At 41.7% G+C, this 19,460-nt stretch overlaps 2 protein-coding genes across 3 annotated transcripts in view; one reads left to right on the forward strand and one right to left on the reverse strand.

Moving 5' to 3' along the window:
• The window catches only part of ACAD10 (acyl-CoA dehydrogenase family member 10), a 73,306-nt gene extending 69,648 nt beyond the window's left edge, over positions 1 to 3,658 (reverse strand). Inside the window, exon 1 of the mRNA XM_012809036.2 lies at positions 3,549 to 3,658. The gene's annotated coding sequence lies outside the window, so the exon portion shown is untranslated. The remainder of the gene's footprint in view (positions 1 to 3,548) is intronic.
• Positions 3,659 to 3,699: 41 nt separating this feature from the next.
• Positions 3,700 to 19,460, forward strand: part of BRAP (BRCA1 associated protein) — a 40,949-nt gene continuing 25,188 nt past the window's right edge. The window contains exons 1-6 of one of the 2 annotated variants that reach the window (XM_003795986.2): positions 3,700 to 3,979; positions 6,860 to 7,021; positions 8,058 to 8,256; positions 9,465 to 9,654; positions 16,203 to 16,316; positions 18,176 to 18,324. In XM_003795986.2, the coding sequence (XP_003796034.1) occupies positions 3,898 to 3,979; positions 6,860 to 7,021; positions 8,058 to 8,256; positions 9,465 to 9,654; positions 16,203 to 16,316; positions 18,176 to 18,324 (896 nt within the window). In that variant the 5' untranslated portion in view covers positions 3,700 to 3,897. The remainder of the gene's footprint in view (positions 3,980 to 6,859; positions 7,022 to 8,057; positions 8,257 to 9,464; positions 9,655 to 16,202; positions 16,317 to 18,175; positions 18,325 to 19,460) is intronic. The other variant, XM_023516867.1, reaches the window with a different exon arrangement.

Consider the following 19,460-nt stretch of genomic DNA (forward strand, 5'->3'; position numbering starts at 1 on the left):
TCAAAAAAAAAAAAAAAAATACAAATAAAAACCTAATGTAACAACTATTTACATAACATTTACATCATATTAGGTGTTATAGGTAATCTAGAAATGATTTAAGTATACAGGAGGATGTCTGTGGGTTATATGCAAATATTATGCCCCTTTACATAAGGGACTGAAGCATCCTTAGATTTCAGTATGCAGAGGGTTCTATACTCAATCCCCAAAGGATACTGAAGGGTGGATGACTGAAATTGGCAATGTCCTGAATTTAGGAGTAAATTTTGAAACTAAAAATTTCAAGGTTACAGGCAGTAGCTCACGCCTATAATCCCAGCACTTGGGCCGCCAAGGCAGGTGGATTGCCTAAGGTCACCAGTTTAAAACCAGTCTGAGTTACAGTGAGACTTCGTCTCTAAAAATAGCTGGGCGTTGTGGCGGGCACCTGTGGTGGGCACCTATAGTCTGAGCTACTTGGGAGGTTGAGGCAAAAGACTCACTTAAGCACAGGAACCTGAGGATGCTGTGAGCTATGACATCATGGCACTCTACCAAGGGTGACAAAGGGAGACTCTGTCTAAAAAAAAAAAGTTCAAAGTTGATTTGCACTTTGTTTTACTTGCCAAGGCCATAGCTTATGCTATGAGCTTTTATAGGCTCATAAATGCATCAACTTGCTTCTTGTGAGAGGTTAACAGAGATAAAAAGTGGCTTTGGAGCCTGGAGGGTGAACTTTTAATTTTATTGAGGACACCATCCTCCACATACTCCGTTAATGGGTATGTGGTCAATGCTCCCACAGGCAGCTTGCTTATTCTTCAACTATAGATGACTGTTGCATTCTAGCTACTTTCCAAAACTCTCTTCACTGTGGGAAAATGCTATCACTTTTCATACCTCCGGTCCTTGGTACTTATTGTGCTCATTGACTGGAACATCTTTCCCTTCTTTATTTTTATTTATTTATTTTTTTGAAACAGAGTCTCACTCTGTTGTTGCCTTGGGTAGAGTACCCTGGCATCATCAAAGCTCACAGCAACCTCAAACTCTTGGGCTTAAGTTATCCTTTCGCATCAGCCTCCCAAGTAGCTCAGACTATAGGTGCCCACCACAACACCCGCTAGTTCTTCTATTTTCAGTAGAGGCAGGGTCTCTTGCTCAGGCTAGTCTTGAACTCCTGAGTTCAAGCAATCCACCCACCTGGGCCTCCCAGAGTGCAGGGATTACAGGCATGAGCCACCACACCTGACCATCTTCCCCTTCTTTAAAGAAGGGATTTAAGGGCTTGGTGCCTGTAGCACAGCGGTTACAGCGCCAGCCACATGCACCAAGGCTGGTGGGTTCCAGCCCGGCCTGCGCCAGCTAAACAACAATAACTACAACAAAAAAATAGCCAGGCATTGTGGCAGGTGCCTGTAGTCCCAGCTACTTGGAAGGCTGAGGCAAGAGAATTACTTAAGCCCAAGAGTTTGAGGTTGCTGTGAGCTGTGATGCCACAGCATTCTACCAAGGGCAACATAGTGAGACTCTGTCTCAAAAAAAAAGGGATTTAAGTGTCTTCAGAGTTCAGGATGGTGAACTTCTATTCATTTTTACATCCTAGCCTTAGCTTTACCACCTCTGTAGAGGCTTGTCTCTCTTTTTCCAGAAGGCTTTGAGACTTTTTGTTCACTCTCATTGTACCTTCGCCATACCTTCAGTAGAATATTTATCCTACTACACAGTAACTATTTTCATGTCTATCTTACAACTGTAAGCTTCTTAAGGAAAGGACTATTCTTATTCATCATTGTGTACAACCAGCCCCGGGGCCCATTCCAATTTCTAGATACAAAGCAGATACTCATAGGTAAGAGCTGGAAGGGTATATAAGCAATGTAGCAGAAAATAGGAAAAAAGCTAGGGCCACGTTTAGTGTTTGGCAGCCAAAAAGAACTGTTAACATTCCTAACTTCCTTTCTCTGGCTATCAATTCTAGTTCCCTGGAACTAGCATCTACCATAAAGAATATTTGTCTTGGCTAGGTGAGGTGGCTCACCTCTATAATCTTAGCACTCTGGGAGGCTGAGGTAGGTTGAGTGCCTGAGCTCAGGAGTTCAAGACCAGTCTAAGCAAAAGCGAGACTCCCCCATCTCTACCAAAAATAGAAAAACTAGCTGGGTGTTGTGGCAGGTACCTGTAGTCCCAGCTACTGAATAGGGTAGCTGAGGCAGGATCACCTGAACCCAGGAGTGTGAAGTTGCTGTGAACTAAGCTGACACAATGGCACTTTCAGTGGTTTTTTTTTTTTTTTTTGAGACAGAGCCTCAAGCTGTCCCCCTGGGTAGAGTGCCATGGCATTACAGCTCACAGCAACCTCCAACTCCTGGGCTCAAGCGAGTCTCCTGCCTCCGCCTCCCAAGTAGCTGGGACCACAGGCGCCCGCCACAGCGCCCGGCTATTTTTTTGGTTGCAGCTGTCATTGTTGTTTGGCGGGTCCGGGCTGGGGATTCAAACCCGCCACCTTAGGTGTACGTGGCTGGCGCCTTAGCCGGTTGAGCTATAGGCGCCGAGCCAACTTTCAGTGGTTCTTAACAGAAAGACATTGACCTCAAGGGGGGATTTGGTGGTCTGGAGACATTTTTGGTTGTTACCACTGGAGAGCTACTGAGATCTAGTGGGTCAGGCCAGGGATACTTCTAAACATTCTACAATATTCAGGACACCATTCCCTCCAAAGGATTATCAGGACCCAAAATGTCAATAGTGCAAGACATACTGAAACGTATGTCATAGGGTATAGTCACAACTCTATACACCCACCCATAACGTTGTCATGTTATACACATATACTGTATATAGTCAATATATCTACACATATCCAGAAGGTATTATGTACTTATATAAGATATACCTGGAATAGCAACCTGTCATGTATGTGCCATACATGCACTGATTATGGCTGTCAAGACCTAAATGCTAAAGTCAGTCTGATATACTGGAAAGAACGCTGACCCTCAGAAAAGTTAAGTGTTCTTTCTGTATAGTTTCATTTCATTCTCATAACCGTATGAGGATATTATATGATCCCAACTTTATGCAATGACTAGCTCAGGATCAGACTTGTGATGGCTGACTCCACAATATAGGCAGGAAATGCGTTTGTTATTTACTAATGCATCTCAAGCATCCAAACAGTGCCTCATTAAACATTTACAAAGTGATGAGTGGGAAGTAGGACCCAGCTCTATTTTCAGCCCTTTGCTCTTAACCAGTCCATCGCTACCTTAATAGTCAGAAACCCTGCAATGGAGTCTGCAATCCCCATGGGCCCTAAGAAGCAACTTCACCAAGCTGAGCTTCAGCGTATCTATCAGTAAAGTGGAGCTGAACGAAAGCAACCCTTCCTAGGGTTAGAGCAAGGAGTTCGAGACCAATCTGAGCAAAAGCTCCACACAGCACAGGTTCCTCAGAAAAGTCGGTGACCTCGTGGAGCCAGGGACCCCACGCCGTCAGCCGAGGTGGACGGAGGGCGAAGCCCCTCCGGGAGGCAGATGTTACATCGGGCATGGGCGAAAACCCACCGCTCAGCTTAAGTGGGGAGAGAGAGCCCAGCACCAGCAACCCCAGCGATGTCCTTGCTCGCCGACCTCTTCAAGCTCCCACCCGGAAAACCGCAGGCATCGCCACGCCTTGCCTCCCAGTCGCAGCGCGTCTGTGTGCGCATGCGTGACCCCGCGGTCAGAGACGGCGGCCGGGAGGCGGAAGTGAAGGGTTGTTGTGGCTCAGAGGGCTGCGCTAGGAGCTCCTTCTGCCGCTGCTGCTGCTGCTGCTGAGGCAGCGGCGCTGCCGGCCTCGGGCCGCTCGGCCTTGCGACTCACTTTCCAGCCTCTCCTGAGCCCGCCGGGGCCCGCGCCGGCTAGCGCTTGCCCTATGAGTGTGTCACTGGTTGTCATCCGACTGGAGCTCGCGGAACACTCGCCCATCCCCGCCGGCTTTGGCTTCAGCGCAGCCGGTGAGTCCTGCGGCGTCTCAGCCTTCCGTGCAGCTAGGTCTGAGCCCGGGGGACTCGCCCTCCCAAAGTATGGGCCCAGGCAAAGGCGGCAGCGAGGGCTTTTTCGTTAGGAAGAAACCGAGAAGTGGTTGGGAGCCCTCTTCATTCTTGAGAGGCCTTCCCAGATGTTATGTCTGGGGTGTCCTTCCCTCCCTCTCTCCTTGTGCCTTTCTACAGGCGTTCTGTTTATACCTGGAGCGTCTCCCTCTAACCTACTTAAGAGTGGAATTGTTTGTGTATCTCGCTTAATTTCCTCTAGGTTCCTTAAAGGCAAGCACTGGGTTTCCAACGACGCCGGTGGTTCCTTGTTTAATGAAGTGTTTCTCTATAGAAGTCTATCTCTTTAGGCACCCCATAATAGTAGTAAAAACTAAAATTTAGACACGTCCTATATCCCAGCAATTCGTGTATATTTGCACTTACACTGTAAGGTAGATGGGTGTTTTGCACCTTTTACAAATTGTGGAATGGGGTTAGTGATTAAATAGTTTTCCCAAGGTTATCTGTAATTGGTGAAACTGGGATTCTAACTGGGGAGCTGGACTTTAGTCTGAGTTCTTTTCACATAGCTCCTCAGTGGGGAATGCAGCCTGTTCCTTGGCCCTCAAATAATTACCAAATAATAACATTCATTCAAGAAATATTTAGTGAACCTTGTCTGTCTGCTAGAGTTTTTGTTGTGTGTAGACTCAGACATGGTGTCTACTTTAATAGCATTGGCAATTCACTGGGGACATAAATTAAACGTTTACAGAATGGCTCGGCGCCTGTAGCTCAGCAGCTAGGGCACCAGCCACATAAAGCTGGCGGATTTGACTCCAACCTGGGCCTGCCAAACATCAATGACAGCTACAACCAAAAAATAGCTGGACATCATGGTGGGTGCCTGTAGCTCCAGCTACTTGGAAGGCTGAGGCAAGACAATCACTTAAGCCTAAGAGTTGGAGGTTGCTGTGAGCTGTGATGCTAGAACACTCTACCCAGGGTAGAGTTTGAAACTCTGTCTCAAAATAAACACAAATAAATATGTACAGAATAAGTATTGAATTACAACTGCAATAAGTGCTTTGAAGGAAAGGAGCAGCAGTTTGGAAAAGTATTACAAGAAGATCCATTTGGTTCAGAGAGAAGCCCTGGGGCAGGTGCTACTAACCCTAACCTCTCTCTTTCAACATTCATGGAATAAATTAGCTTTGTTTTATTGTTGATAGCATGTTGTAGTAGTTGTTCTTCAGTGACACACCTCTTAACTATTTACAGTTGTTGAAATTTTGAGTAGTGTCACTGGGTACGTGAACTTTGGAACTGCAAATTAAAGATTGAATATGACTTATGGCTTATGAGCACTTTTCAAAAAGTAACTTCTGAGTTTTGAAAGTTAAGTTGATGTCTTGGTGCCTGTAGCTCAGGCGGCTTAGGCGCCAGCCACATACACCAGAGCTGGCGGGCTCAAATCCAGCCTGGGCCTGCCAAACAACAATGACAACTACAACCAAAAAAATAGCAGGGTGTCGTGGAAGGCGCCTGCAGTCCCAGCTACGTAGGAGGCTGAGGCAAGAGAATCACTTGAGCTCAGGAGTTGGAGGTTGCTGTGAGCTGTGACGCCATGACACTCTACCCAGGATGACAATTTGAAGCTCTGTCTCAAAAAAAAAAAAAAAAAAAAAGAAAGTTAAGTTGACATCCCTATGTAGACATTTACATGGGTCATTGAGTCATTTAGTCATTTATTCATGATCCAGAGCAGAGGTCCTCAAACTTTTTAAACAGGGGGCCAGTTCACTGTCCCTCAGACAGTTAGAGGCCTGGACTGCAGGCCCCAGGATGAATTCGCTGCTAAGCAGGACAGGCAGTGGTGGCAAAAACACCTGGCAGGCTAGATAAATGTCCTAGGCCGTCCGCAGGTGGCCTGCGGGCTGTAGTTTGAGGACGCCTGATCTAGAGCTTCCTTCTGTGTGGGTAGGCAACTGTTGGTATAAGTACTGGGAATAAATGATGGGCAAAACAAGTTCCTTCTCTGACAGAGCTTATATTAAGGATGTTTCAGTCAAGTCTCCAATTTTTTTTCCCCTTTTTATGTGTTTCATTGATTTAAGACACTAATCACACAATTTTCATGGCTTAAGAATAATCCCAGATGTCTAAGACTACCCTGGAAGGTTTAAAAAAAATTTGTTTTTTAATGGCCTAGGTACTTTCATTTTGGGCTCATCACATTTTCATTTTATCAGATGTTAATAAAATATTAATTAGGCTCTGTGCCCATAGTTCAGTGAGTAGGGTGCTGACCATATACACCAAAGCTGGCAGGTTCAAGCTCAGCCTAGGCCTGCTAAACAACAATGACAACTCCAAACAAAAAATAGCCAGGTGTTGTGGTGGGTACCTGTGGTCCTAGCTACTCAGGAGGCTAAGGCAAGAGAATCGCTTAAGCTCCAGAGTTTGAGATTGCTTTGAGCTGTGATGCCATGGCACTCTACCAAGGGCCATGTAATAAGACTGTCTCAAAAAACAATAATAAATAAAAATAAAATGTTAGTTCATCTGGGCATAATCATAGTTGAACCTGCTCTAAGGCTGTTACTCTTGTTGATTCATGTTAAAGTGCATCATTTCACTAGAACAACCCTACATTTCTGAGTTTATTTACTGGCTGATCATTGACTGTTTATTAGGTATTGTAGGAGTCCCAGAGGTGAGAGAAATGGATACTACAAAGCCTTTTTATCATCTTGGGGGAAAGCAAGGAGAGAGAACAAAGGGAAACCTATTGATGGATACATTGAAAATGGAGAAGAACTTATTTTATTATCAGGTATTAATCATTCATGTGTTCTTTAGCTGGGGAAATGTCTGATGAGGAGATCAAAAGGAAGACGCTAGCTTCAGCTGTTGCCTGTTTAGAAGGGAAGTCACCAGGAGAGAAAGCAGCGATCATCCATCAGCACCTTGGCCGTCGAGAAATGACAGATGTGATCATTGAGACCATGAAGTCCAACCCAGGTATGCGCTCTAAAATCATGGACTCTTGAAATGCCAGCTCCTGGCTGTCTGTAATATACATGTTGTTTGAGGAGCCCATGATTTGATCTCTGACATACTTTTTATCTTTCATGGTGCTATACATGAGATTGGTAGGGCACATTTCAGTACCTGTAAGTATTTCTTTTTTTTTTTGAGACAGAGTTAAGCTGTTGCCCTGGGTAGAGTGCTGTGGAGTCATAGCTCACAGCAACCTCCAACTCTTGAGCTCAAGCGATCCTCTTGCCTTAGTTTTTCTATTTTTAGTAGAGATGGGATCTTGCTTTTCCTCAAGCTAGTCTTGAACTCATAAGCTCAAATAATCTACCCTTCTTGGCCTCCCAGAGTGCTAGGATTACAGGCATGAGCCACCATACTGGCCCTCTAAGTATTTCTTTCAAATCAATCCTAATAGGGTTGACAACTGCATTTGGTGAGGGAGAGTTTCTTACCATTTAATTGAGTAGCAGATCTGAGTGCATTCAGCTAAGCATCTTGTTCTTTCTGTTCTGTCAGATCATTTCACCTGGGGAAGTGGTTATATACAGTACTACACCAGCGTGGAGGTAGTCACAACTGGTAGAATTGGTTTTCAAACATTTGGTACCCCATAATGTTTTGTCCCACTTAGGACTGTATGGTGGGAGATACCTGCTTGTCTTATAGTACTGCCCAGTGTAAGATCAATCCTGAGGATATTAATAAGATTTTTATAGGGCAAAGAGAACTTTAAAGTTAAAATGCTCCATGACTTGGCTGTTCTACAAATATATAAATTTTACAAAGAGATGGCCAACATGTAGAGAATATTTTGTGAATATTTTGTAAATAAAGGTACATGTAGCTATAATTTCCCATTTTCTCTGTTTGGTGACTTTTGAGATTTTTGTAGTTCTTCATACAGCACATTACAATGTGCTGTCAAAGTTTATTCTTCTGACTTGAAGTTTTTAATATAGTTTAGAATCTTTCAGCATATTTCTTATCCACTTATAATCTAATTTTTGATTTGTAAAAGATGAACTAAAAGGTACAGTGGAAGAAAGGAAGTCTTCAGAAGCATCCCCCACTGCACAGAAAAGTAGAGATCAAAGTAAAGAATGCATAAACACTGCTCCTGATTCTCCATCCAAACAGCTTCCAGACCAGATTTCGTTCTTCAGTGGAAATCCATCAGTTGAAATAGTTCATGGTATTATGCATCTATACAAGACAAAGTAAGAGAAACCTTTTTTCTTTTGAGTTAGTCTATTTTTTCCTGAAACTCTCTTGCCCTGAAGGAATGTAGGTATTTCAAGCTTCAAAAAGATAGTACTTTCATGTATTATGTGTTAGAGAATTATTAGATGTTTCACATTTGGTTACTCTTGTAGATTGGGTCAAAGCTTTTCCTTATAAAAGAAACATATGTACTTAGAAAGATATCCCTTTAGCTGGTAGATGTGGAAGGTAACTGGGGAATTAAAAGAAGGAATGGTTAAAAAAAAAAAAAAGAAAATGATCTACAACGTCATTATAGGCTCATGTCCCCACCAAATCTTTTCTAAAGAAGCTGGTTAAAAAGTGGGTTAAGTAGGGTAGCGCTTGTGGCTCAAGGAGGAGGGTGCCAGCCCCATATGCTGGAGGTGGTGGGTTCAAACCCAGCCCCAGCCAAAAAGTGCAAAGAAAAAAAAAAGTAATTACAATTTTATCAATTCTTTTTACCCCTTTTTGTGATTGAAACAAAGTTTGCTGGAGGCCCAAGGAAGGGAAGGATTGATCATCCACAAGCTGGCTATTAGCTCCTTGGATAATTGGTAGTTGGTATCTTAAAGGGTGTTCTTGTTCTAACTTGTTTGCCAGGACCCTGCTGGGAAAACAACAAATACTTAGGTAGCCATTTTGGATCATGGCTGTCAAGTGCATTTGCATCATTTCAAAAGCAATTGCATTGTGGAAGGTTTTTCTTTCCCCTCTATTCCAGCTATTCCAACCCACCAACATTTTGTGTAAAACTTAGTCACATACTCATGGTTTAGGATTCCCTCTTACATATAGAGCTCTTTTTTTTTCTAGGCCCTTTGAGAAAAGTCTATAGTAATAGTCGTACTAACTTGCCCAATGAGAGATTATTACTCAAACACTAATGAGAGTGAAGTACAAAATGCAAATTTGTCTAATACAGATTTATAACCCTAACAAACCTTTAACTGAAGATTAAAAATACTGGCGGGCGGGGGGAGGGGTAATGTAGAACATTTTAAAGCTTGCCTTAAACTCCACTGCAGATATATTTTAAGAAATTCTGCATTGTTTAAAGTGATTTTGTGAAATAGTATAAGTTTTAATTTCTCCTATTTTCTTGAACATAAAAGTTGTCTAATTAGTGTTGTTTGAACTAACCATACCTCATCTATTCAAGACAGTCTAATTATTGTCTTATTAGTAAGATGACCTCCTTAAAAGAAGATGTAAGGCGCAGTGCCATGCTGTGTATTCTCACAGTCCCTGCTACAATGACCAGTCATGACCTTATGAAGTTTGTCGCCCCATTTAATGAAGTAATTGAACAAATGAAAATCATCAGAGACTCTACTCCAAATCAATATATGGTGCTGATAAAGTTTAGTGAACAGGTAAAAGTTAAGATATTAAAAATCTCTTTGCCACAGAAATTGTTTTTGATACTGTATGAAATTAGCTATGTGTGATTTACAGTGTTTTACAGTTAAGGTTCTTGACATATCTGCTAGGGTATTGTAATTCTAGACATGTTTCTAAATTTGTTAACAGAAATAAAATTACAATTCATGCCCATGGTTTTTTTTTTTTTAATAGATTAGATTGGGTATGAAATCTAGGGTTTCATTTATTTCTTTATCCAGCAGTACCTATTGCAGAAAAGGAGTCTAAAGTTGATAACATCTTGTTATCTACTGTTACTCCTATTTTTATTCTCTTTTTTTTTTTGAGACAGCGTCTCGCTGTGTCACCCTGGGTAGAGTGCCATGGCGTCACAACTCACAGCAACCTCAAACTTTTGGGCTTAAGCTATTCTCTTGCCTTAGCCTCCCACTACCTGGGACTACAGGCACCTACCACAATGCCTGGCTATTTTTTGTTGTTGTTGTTATAGTTGTCATTGTTGTTTGGCAGGTCTGGGCTGGATTTGAACCCACCAGTTGCAGGGTATGTGGCTGGCACCCTAGCCACTGAGCTACAGGCGCTGAGCCTCATTCTCTTTTTAAAAAGTGCTTTTTGGTACATTTTGGAAAATAAAACCATTATATATATTTTTTAATTTTGGTAATGAAAAATTGTGTGACATTGTGACATTGCTTGAAGTATTATTAAAAATTCTTTATAGTTCTATTTGGAAATTATTGCACTAGAGAGACAGAAACACTGAAAGAATAGTGGTTTGGTGTTTTTGTTTTATTTTTCTTTTTTTTTTTTGAGACAGAGTCTTGCTCGGTTGCCCTGGGGTTGAGTACTATGGCGTCATAGCTCACAGCAACCTCAGATTCTTGCGCTCAAGAGATTCTCTTGCCTCAGCCTCCCGAGTATCTGGGACTACAGGCACCTGCCATAACGCCCAGGTATTTTTTATTTTTTTCAGAGATGGGGTCTCACTCTTGCTCAAGACCAGAGGCTGGTCTTGAACTCCTGAGCTCAAGCAATCCGCCCGACTTGGCCTCCCAGAGTGCTGGGATTACAGGTATGAGCCACTTTTGTGCATGACTCGGTGGCACCTGTAGCTCAGCAGCTAGGGCACCAGCCACATACACCAGGGCTGGAGGGTTGGAACCTGGCCGGTGCCTGCCAAACAACAATTACAACTATAACAAAAAAATAGCCAGGCATTGTGGTGAGCTCCTGTAGTCCCAACTACTTGGGAGGCTGAGCCAAGAGAATTGCTTAAGCCCAATAGTTTGAGGTTTGCTGTGAGCTGTGACGCCACAGAACTCTACCAAGGGCAACATAGTGAGACTCTGTCTCAAAAAAAAAAAAAAGAAAGCACTTGTGCATTGTGACAGATATTTATTGATATAGGAAGGTTTCACCATCCATTTGATTTCACTCACTCATTGAGAAACATTTTTCATGATAAAAAGGTTCTTTGATTGTGCATACTCCTAGGAGTATGAAGGTTTTTATATGAATAGAAAAATAAGGTAAGCGTTAGGTAGTATTCAAGTTATAAAGGAGCTACCCTATCCTTAGGTTTCATTTTAAGTTTTTTATTAATAACCTATTCTGTTTATCTATTGAAATTGCATTAGGTTTTGAAATGCAGGTCTGTCAAAAGTTCACTTCTCAGCTCATTGATAGCCTCATTGAATTTGCCTCAAATAAATAGTTATAACTTACTGTTTGACAAAGAAATGGGTGTGCCTGGAGATCATTTGCCATTACTTCTCTGACTGGTCACCGGGTTTTGTGGGTGAAAGGGAGTCCATAACACTTGCCATCTCCTTCTTCCTGGTACAGAAATCCAGAGATGACAGCAGTGGCACCTGTTAATTGGCCACGTGGAGGAGATTTATAGAAATGAGAGTTGAATTATGTGTTTTCTGTTCACGGGCCTAAGAAAGAGAACCTTTAGTTGTTCTGTGTACAAGAGGGTACACAGTCATCTTTAACCTTTACTAACTATCCCACCAGTGAGAAAGATGTATAAAACAGGTGTTTCAATTACTCTGTAGACTTAGACTTGACTTTACAAGTTGACATCAGGAACAGAAAGCCACTTAACTGCTTTCACTGTCAAAAAGCCTTCTACGGTCATTGCAAACCATGGGAAAGTCATGCCTTAAACTATTTAATCTAGTAGCACATGTAATAATAAGGATGATGACAATGATATGTATCCTTTATTTATGGCTTCTTCTATATCCCTCACCATACTGAGTGTTCCTCATGCTTTATCTCACTTAGTCCTCACTATGCCCTTGTATAGACAGATTACTGTTGTTAACCTTGTTTTACAGATGTGAAAAGTGACTGCAGAGAGGGAGAAATAATTTGCCCAGTTAGTAACAAATGACCAGGCCGGGGTTACACCCTCACTTTTAATCCCTAGGACCTACTCCCTTTCTAGGAAGAATGAGATGAAACTATAAGGATCAGAAACAATTTTGTAAGACATTGTGTAACAACAGCATTTTCATTATGGTTTCTACTTTATTAAGAGCAATAACCAGGTAACTCAAAGGAAAAGTGGCAGAAATTGATTGAGAAAAACAATTTGAGACTATATTGGGCTCTTTAAATGATCTGAAGTCCAATAAACCCGCAATACTAAGTTGTCTAATAAACCCACAGATTTCTATTCTTCATAATGTGCAGATGCTATTATGGATGTTTTCTGTTATTGTTAATGGATTTTCTTTGTATTTCTGCACTGTCCTTTCCACTACTGTTTTTTGACCAAGTACAGATTACTTAAGTTGATAGAACTCTTGACCTTAGTATCATGAGTTATATTGTTTATTGCTAACCCTGGATCTTGGGGTCTGATCCCTATCATCCTATCAAGGATTTCTTTTTTTCTTTGAGACAAAGACTCACTTTGTCACCTTTGGTAGCAAGGATTTTCCATGACCTAATCCCAAAAATACTCTCTTCTTATAATACTTGAACTTGTTAAATTAGTATCAACTCTAATGAGTATAATAGATACAATAGCTACTACCTATTGAGCACTTACTAGCAACCAGAACCTGTGCCAGATGGTTTTCATGCATTATCTCCTTAAATCCTCTCAACAATGCCATGAGGTAGGTATTGTTACTTTGGCATTTTACAGTTCAGGAAACAGGCACAGATCTATCACTTGCCCAAAGATAAGACAGATAACTAAGTGTCAGAGTTGAGATTCAAAACTAGAAGCTTGGTGCCTATAGCACAGTGGTTACAGCGGCAGCCACATACAGCGAGGGTGGCGGGTTCAAACTTGGCCCAGGCCAGCTAAACAACAATGACAACTGCAACAACAAATAGCAGGGCGTTTTGGTGGGCACCTATAGTCCCAGCTACTTGGGAGGCTGAGGCAAGAGAATCGCTTAAGCCTAAGAGTTTGAGGTTGCTGTGAGCTGTGATGCCACAGCACTCTACCAAGTGCTCACTCAACATAGTGAGACTCTCTCAAAAAAAAAAAAAAAAAAAAGATTCAGGTGTAGATTCTATATCCTGGGCAGGTAACTACTTTCTTATTCCCTTCTTTTTCTTACCAGAGATTTTTAAATAGGAACTCATAAGCCTTCTCTGTATCTTTTGTAATCTCTTAAACTTCTATTGGCCTCATCTTTATGTTGGAAGTCTTAAACAGAGATGTGCTTACAGACATGTAGTGACCCTTAGGAAACTTTGTTTCTGAGTAAAAAGTCTACAATTCTTCAGGACATACAAAAACAGGAGAGAGTTTTATATTGTTATTCTTGGGGACTAAAGAACAGAGAACAGATAACCTCTCCATAGAGTATGTTGGCTTATTTTTCACTTGCATGCTTAGTTAAGACAGCTTAGAAGACCCCTCTTTTGAGAAGTAAAAATATGTACACAGACCAGGCAGAGTGGCTCACGCCTATGATCCCAGCCCTTGAGAGGCCAAGGCAGGGGGATTGCCTGAGTTCACAGTTTCGAAACGAACCTGAGCCAGAGTGAGACCTCGTCTCTAAAAATAGCTGTGTGTTGTGGCAGGCGCCTGTAATCCCAGCTACTTGGGAGGCTGAGGCAAGAGAACTGGTTAAGTCCAAGAGTTTGAGGTTGCTGCGAGATATAGCACTCTACCAAAGGTGACAATTTGTCTCAAAAAAAAAAAGTACATACAAAGAACTATAGTTGATTACTGTGACAGTGAAGGAACATAATGAATTTATCTTTATCTAAATTCATCCTCAGAACTAATAAAACTAAAAGACTATGGGCAGCACCTGTGGCTCAAGGAGTAGGGCGCCAGCCGCATATACCTGGGGTGGTGCGTTCAAGTCCGGCTCTGGCCAAAGCTGCAGAAAACAAAAAACAGCCAAAAAATAAAACCTAAAAGAGTAGGAAAAAAAGCTACATTTCTTTAAAGTTTTGGTTCAGGCTCGGTGCCTGTAGCTCAGTGGGTAGGGTGCTGCCCACATAGACCAGAACCTGGCCCAGGCCTGCTAAACAACAATGACAACTACAACAACCACAAAAAATAGCCAGGTGTTGTGGTGGGCACCTATAGTCCTATCTACTTGGGAGGCTGAGGCAAGAGAATTACTTAAGCCCAAGAGTTTGAGGTTGCTGCGAACTGTGACGCCATGGCACTATACTGAGGGCAACATAGTGAGACTCTGTCTCCAAAAAAATAAATAAATAAAATATAAAGTTTTGGTTCCATACAATGCAAAAATTTTAAATGAAAGAGTTGTTTCTTCTATGTTCTTTGCACTTAACTTCAGGCTTTTGTTTTGTGTATTTTGATTATTTTGATGGTGAGTTGAAGTAGGAACCATGTGAATTTTGTTTCCTACTCTTTTCCTAGCACAGTGCCTGGCATATACTAGGTGCTCAGTAAATATCCGTAAACATCCAATAGAAGTGAAGCTACATTTCTAATGCTAAGATTTTCAAGAAGAGACCAATGTATTCAAAATTGAGAAATCTCAACTATAGATGTTCTCATTTCAAAAAGTACACTTCTTTGGTATAGATCAATGATTTCCCCCAGGAAAGAAATAATTTGTCTGGTATTGAGTGGGTTTGATCACATGTCTGTTCCTTTCTCTGAGGAGGCCTGGTCTCTTAGCATTTTCAGAGCTCTGTATACAGCTCTTGGTAGTGCTTGAGGCCCTGAAGAGCTGAGATGAGGCCCTGACTTGCAGGCAGTCACCTCCCTCACTGTGTGAATCCCTGTGCTCTGTGCTCACTGTGCTGCTTACTTATCCAGAAGCATCTCAAGAAAAAAAACATTGCTCCCAAAGAATGGGGAAGCCATTTTAAGTTGGATCTTCCTAGTACAAGAGAGACTTAAAAAGCCAACTACTGGTTTTAAACATTTTGAAGTTAAAATGCACTATTGTCTCCTAAGGAAAGCTCTTCCCCTGCCAGCCTTCTCCCCTCCCCACCAAAATAAAACAGAATTGACCATTCTTCCTCAGTTGCTTAGCTCAGCTGGTTATAGTAAGTAACCATAAATAATCCAGAATCTGTAATTGAATTACATCATTGAAAGGGAATTAAAAGCTAATGAGAAGCTTATTATGGCAGTGAGATTCAGAACCCCATGAGGGTAGACAAGCAGGACTATTTTTGCCTGGTACAGCCTTGAGTCTCTTCCTGGGGGTTGACAGTGTAGCATTTCCTTTTGCAGAATCCTGTCCAGAAGCAGCTTGTCACTGTAGGTAGGACCAAAGCACACAACTTCCTATGTTTGGGCTAATGCCCGTGTGAGAGTGAAATCCAGACAAGTGTTGGCCTCCCTGCTGCCTCAGAAAATTGGCTGTTTCCCTCAAGGGCTTACTCCATCCATTTTCCACTGCAGGGGAATGAGACTATTAGTAGTTTAAAAGCTGGTTCATCTGGATCCTCTTGACCTTGACTAAGAGTCTCTCTTTTGGTATCAGATGGTGGTTTCAAACCTCCTGATAGGATCCTTATCTATCCTGTATTACTGTTATTTGGCTTATTGAAGAGGAGATGGTTTTTCATCCTATACCAGTTCTACTGGTCTTTTATTTTTTCCGAATATAAATGGTGGCATTTTTTCAAAAGAGTTCTTTCATGACACTCATTAGTTGTAATTTGATCCCAGGCTTTGCAGAAATGAGTGTTTACTTTACTTTTAGCTGCTTTATAAGTGATGACTAGAGGGAAAAAAACTATTGTTAAGGGAAATGTTGACCATTGCTGGTTGAATATTAAAATGGTATTAGCTTTCAGGTTATTGCACTCTTGTACCTTCTGCCGATTTAAGTAAAATCTCTCATGATAGCCCAGGAAACGTAGATATGTGTAATAGGATCTTGACCTGCGGAATGCAATTAGGCAACCAGCCTGCGAAGGTAGATATTATTTTTGGCAATTGCTTTCTCTCTTAATTATGTTTTAAAAGCTGATGGGAGTAAATGAAACCTTGCATCTTAAATATAGAGCAAATTTTGAGGATATCTGTCTTTAATTTTTTCCTTTTCGCCATTGATGTATATAGGCTGATGCGGATAGTTTTTATATAGCATGCAATGGCCGCCAGTTCAACTCAATAGAAGATGATGTTTGCCAGCTGGTCTATGTGGAAAGGGCTGAGGTGCTGAAATCTGAAGATGTAAGTGTAATAATTCCTAATTAAAAATATATCAGATTAATATAAAATTGAATGCTAAGGTATCTATGGAAATGTCCAGTATAGACCAATCCATAGAGACAGAAGAAGTGAATGGGCAGTAACTGCTAACAGGTACAGGGTTTCTTTTGCAGGTGATGGAAGTGTTCTAGAATTAGATAATGGTGATGAGAAAGTTGTACAATCTTATAAACATACCAAAAGCCACTGAATTGCATACTTTAAAATGAAGGTTCTTGTGAATTTTATATCCTTTTTTAAATTGCAAAAATTGTTTCAAAAAAAATATGTTATCTACATTGTACAAATGAATGTTCATCTACTTAAGATCAATGAAGCATTGCCTAGAGCGAAAAAGAAATGTTTTTATCTTACATGTGAACCTTAATCCTCTTCCTAATTCTTGATTCTGGTTTTTATTGGGGAATCATTGAGGGTACAAAGAACTGCTTGCATTTGTTAGGTCAAGTCCCTCTTGTAATTGTGTCCTGTCCCAAAGAGATGTGTCACACACCATGTATCCCCACCCCTTCCCTTGTTCCCTCTCTCCACTCCCCCCATTCCCCACCATGTACTAGCATCAATTGTCCTCCTTTTTTTTTTTTTTTTGAGACAGATTCTCACTTTGTTGCCCTTGGTAGAGTGCCGTGGTGTCATAGCTCACAGCAACCCCCAACTCCTGGGCTCGAGCGATCTTCTTGCCTCAGTTTTTTTTCTATTTTTAGTAGAGATGGAGTCTCAGTTTTTGCTTAGGGTAGTCTTGTACTGGAGAGCTCAAGCAATCCACCTACCTCAGCCTCCCACAGTGCTAGGATTATAGGCTTGAGCCACTGCGCCCGTCCCCTAAGGATCTTTTTACCTTGAGATCTGCCTTATGGATATGAGTTCTGAGTAGATTGTTCTGTATTAGATTAGGTGAAATAAAACTCACTAGGTGATAAAGTTGGGCTTCCCTTGTGCCAGGTACTGCATAGGTCTCAGTTTTAGAGATTTAGATTTAGAGAAAACTCTAAATGAACAAGGCTTCTTGAGAGATTTCCTGTGATTATTTACTTTTCATGAACTGTAGATTAATGTTTTTTTCTCAATTTGTCCTTCTGTGTAATTCCCTAGCTTCACTTCAGTAATTCCTGCTCATCTTCTGTGAGGAAGGGCTCAAATTGGACATTGCTGTTTTAAAGGTGCCTTTTTTGACCACCTAGACTGTCATATTCCTTACGCCACACCCTGTTGTAGCTTCCTGGGATTTATTTGATGGGGCTTTTTGTTTTTCTGTTTTATTTTCCTTTTTTTTTTTGGTACAGGGTCTCTCTCCGTTGCCTGAACTAGAGTTTAGTGGCATAACTACAGCTCACTGTAGCCTTAGAGTAAAAGAATAAATAATATTCAATATTGTTGATAGTATTATCACTAAGTAGAAAGTGTTGTTATAATTTACCCTATGGAAAAATCCATCAGATCCATTGTTACACAGCTTCGTTCATTTCTTTGTATTCTATTTAGTCATAGACATTTAAAGCTAAGAGACTGGTGACCTTTAAGATTAAATATTAAGGTATTGGCAGCAGTCTCTTCTCCTAGAATGTCAGCTCCGTGAGGGCAGGGATCTTGGTTTTTTTGTTCACCACTATATTCCCAGTGCCTACCACATTCTTGGACATATAGGAAGCATTAAATGAGTATTTGCTAAACAAACGAATGAACGAATGAATAAATGACAGTTCTACCAATTTAAATTATTTACATAGAGTGATAATATTAAGAACATCTTGGCCGAAAGTCAAAAAGCAAAATTATCACTGGCAAATGAAGAGTGAAGCTTATGTAAGATATTTTTGTAGGGCGCCAGCCTCCCAGTGATGGACCTGACCGAGCTCCCCAAGTGCACAGTATGTTTGGAGCGCATGGACGAGTCTGTGAATGGCATTCTCACCACATTATGCAACCACAGCTTCCACAGCCAGTGTCTACAGCGCTGGGACGACACAACGTGAGTGCAGTGGCCATCCCCCATTGTATCAGAGCCCATTCTGACCCTTTCCAGAATTAAGAATAGCCACTACCAAAAATGAACTTTACAAGTATTTGACTTTATAAACTTGACACCATGATGGTAAGAGGTCTCATGGGGCTCAGCACATATAGCACACTGGTTATGGCGCCAGCCACATGTGCCAAGGCTGATGGGTTCAAAACCATCCTGGGCCAGCTAAAACAGCAATGACAAGTGAAACAAAAAATAGCCAGGCATAGTGGTGGGTGCCTGGTAATCCCTGCTACTTGGGAGGCTGAGGCAAGAGACTTGCTTAAGCCTAAGAGTTTGAGGCTGCTATGAGCTGTGACGCTATGGCACTCTACTGAGGGCAACATAATAAGACTCTGTCTCAAAAAAATAAAAACAAAATTTAAAATGAGATCACATGGAAGGACCTCTACTTTTCTTTTTTATTTTTTGAGACAGAGTCTCACTATGTCACCGTTGGTAGAGTGATGTGGCATCACAGCTCATAGCAACCTTAAACACTTGGGCTTAAGTGATTCTCTTGCCTCACCCTTCCAAGTAGCTGGGACTACAGGTGCCCACCACAACACCCAGCTGTTTTTTGGTTGTAGTTGTCATTGTTGGCAACTACAGGCTCTACCTCTATTCTTTGCAAAGTCACACCTAAGGCCTCTGATGCACTGGGAATCAGAAGACTGTAGGGCAGGCCTCATACTTAGTGATTACTATTAGTAACAGTTGTCATTGGCAGGCCCGGGTTGGGTTTGAACCTGCCAACTCTGGTGTATGTGGCTGGTGCCCTAGCTGCTGAGCTACAGGTGCCGAGACAGGACCTTCTACTTTTCTACTTCCCTTTCCTCAGTTCCTATGTGAATTGGCATTCCTAAACCAAGTATGCTGATTCTGAATCATAGAATTCCCCAAAGCAGCATGAGTTATTTTTTCCTTCCAAAAACTAGAGAATAAAAAAGCAAAAGCAGGCTCGGCGCCTGTGGCTCAAGTGGCTAAGGCGCCAGCCACGTACACCCAAGGTGGCGGGTTCGAATCCAGCCCGGGCCCGCCAAACAACAATGACGGCTGCAACCAAAAAATAGCCGGGCATTGTGGCGGGCACCTGTGGTCTC

The sequence above is a fragment of the Otolemur garnettii genome, unplaced genomic scaffold (genome assembly GCF_000181295.1).
Source record: "Otolemur garnettii isolate 467f Iridium unplaced genomic scaffold, OtoGar3 scaffold00099, whole genome shotgun sequence".
Classification (NCBI taxonomy): Eukaryota; Metazoa; Chordata; class Mammalia; order Primates; family Galagidae; genus Otolemur; species Otolemur garnettii.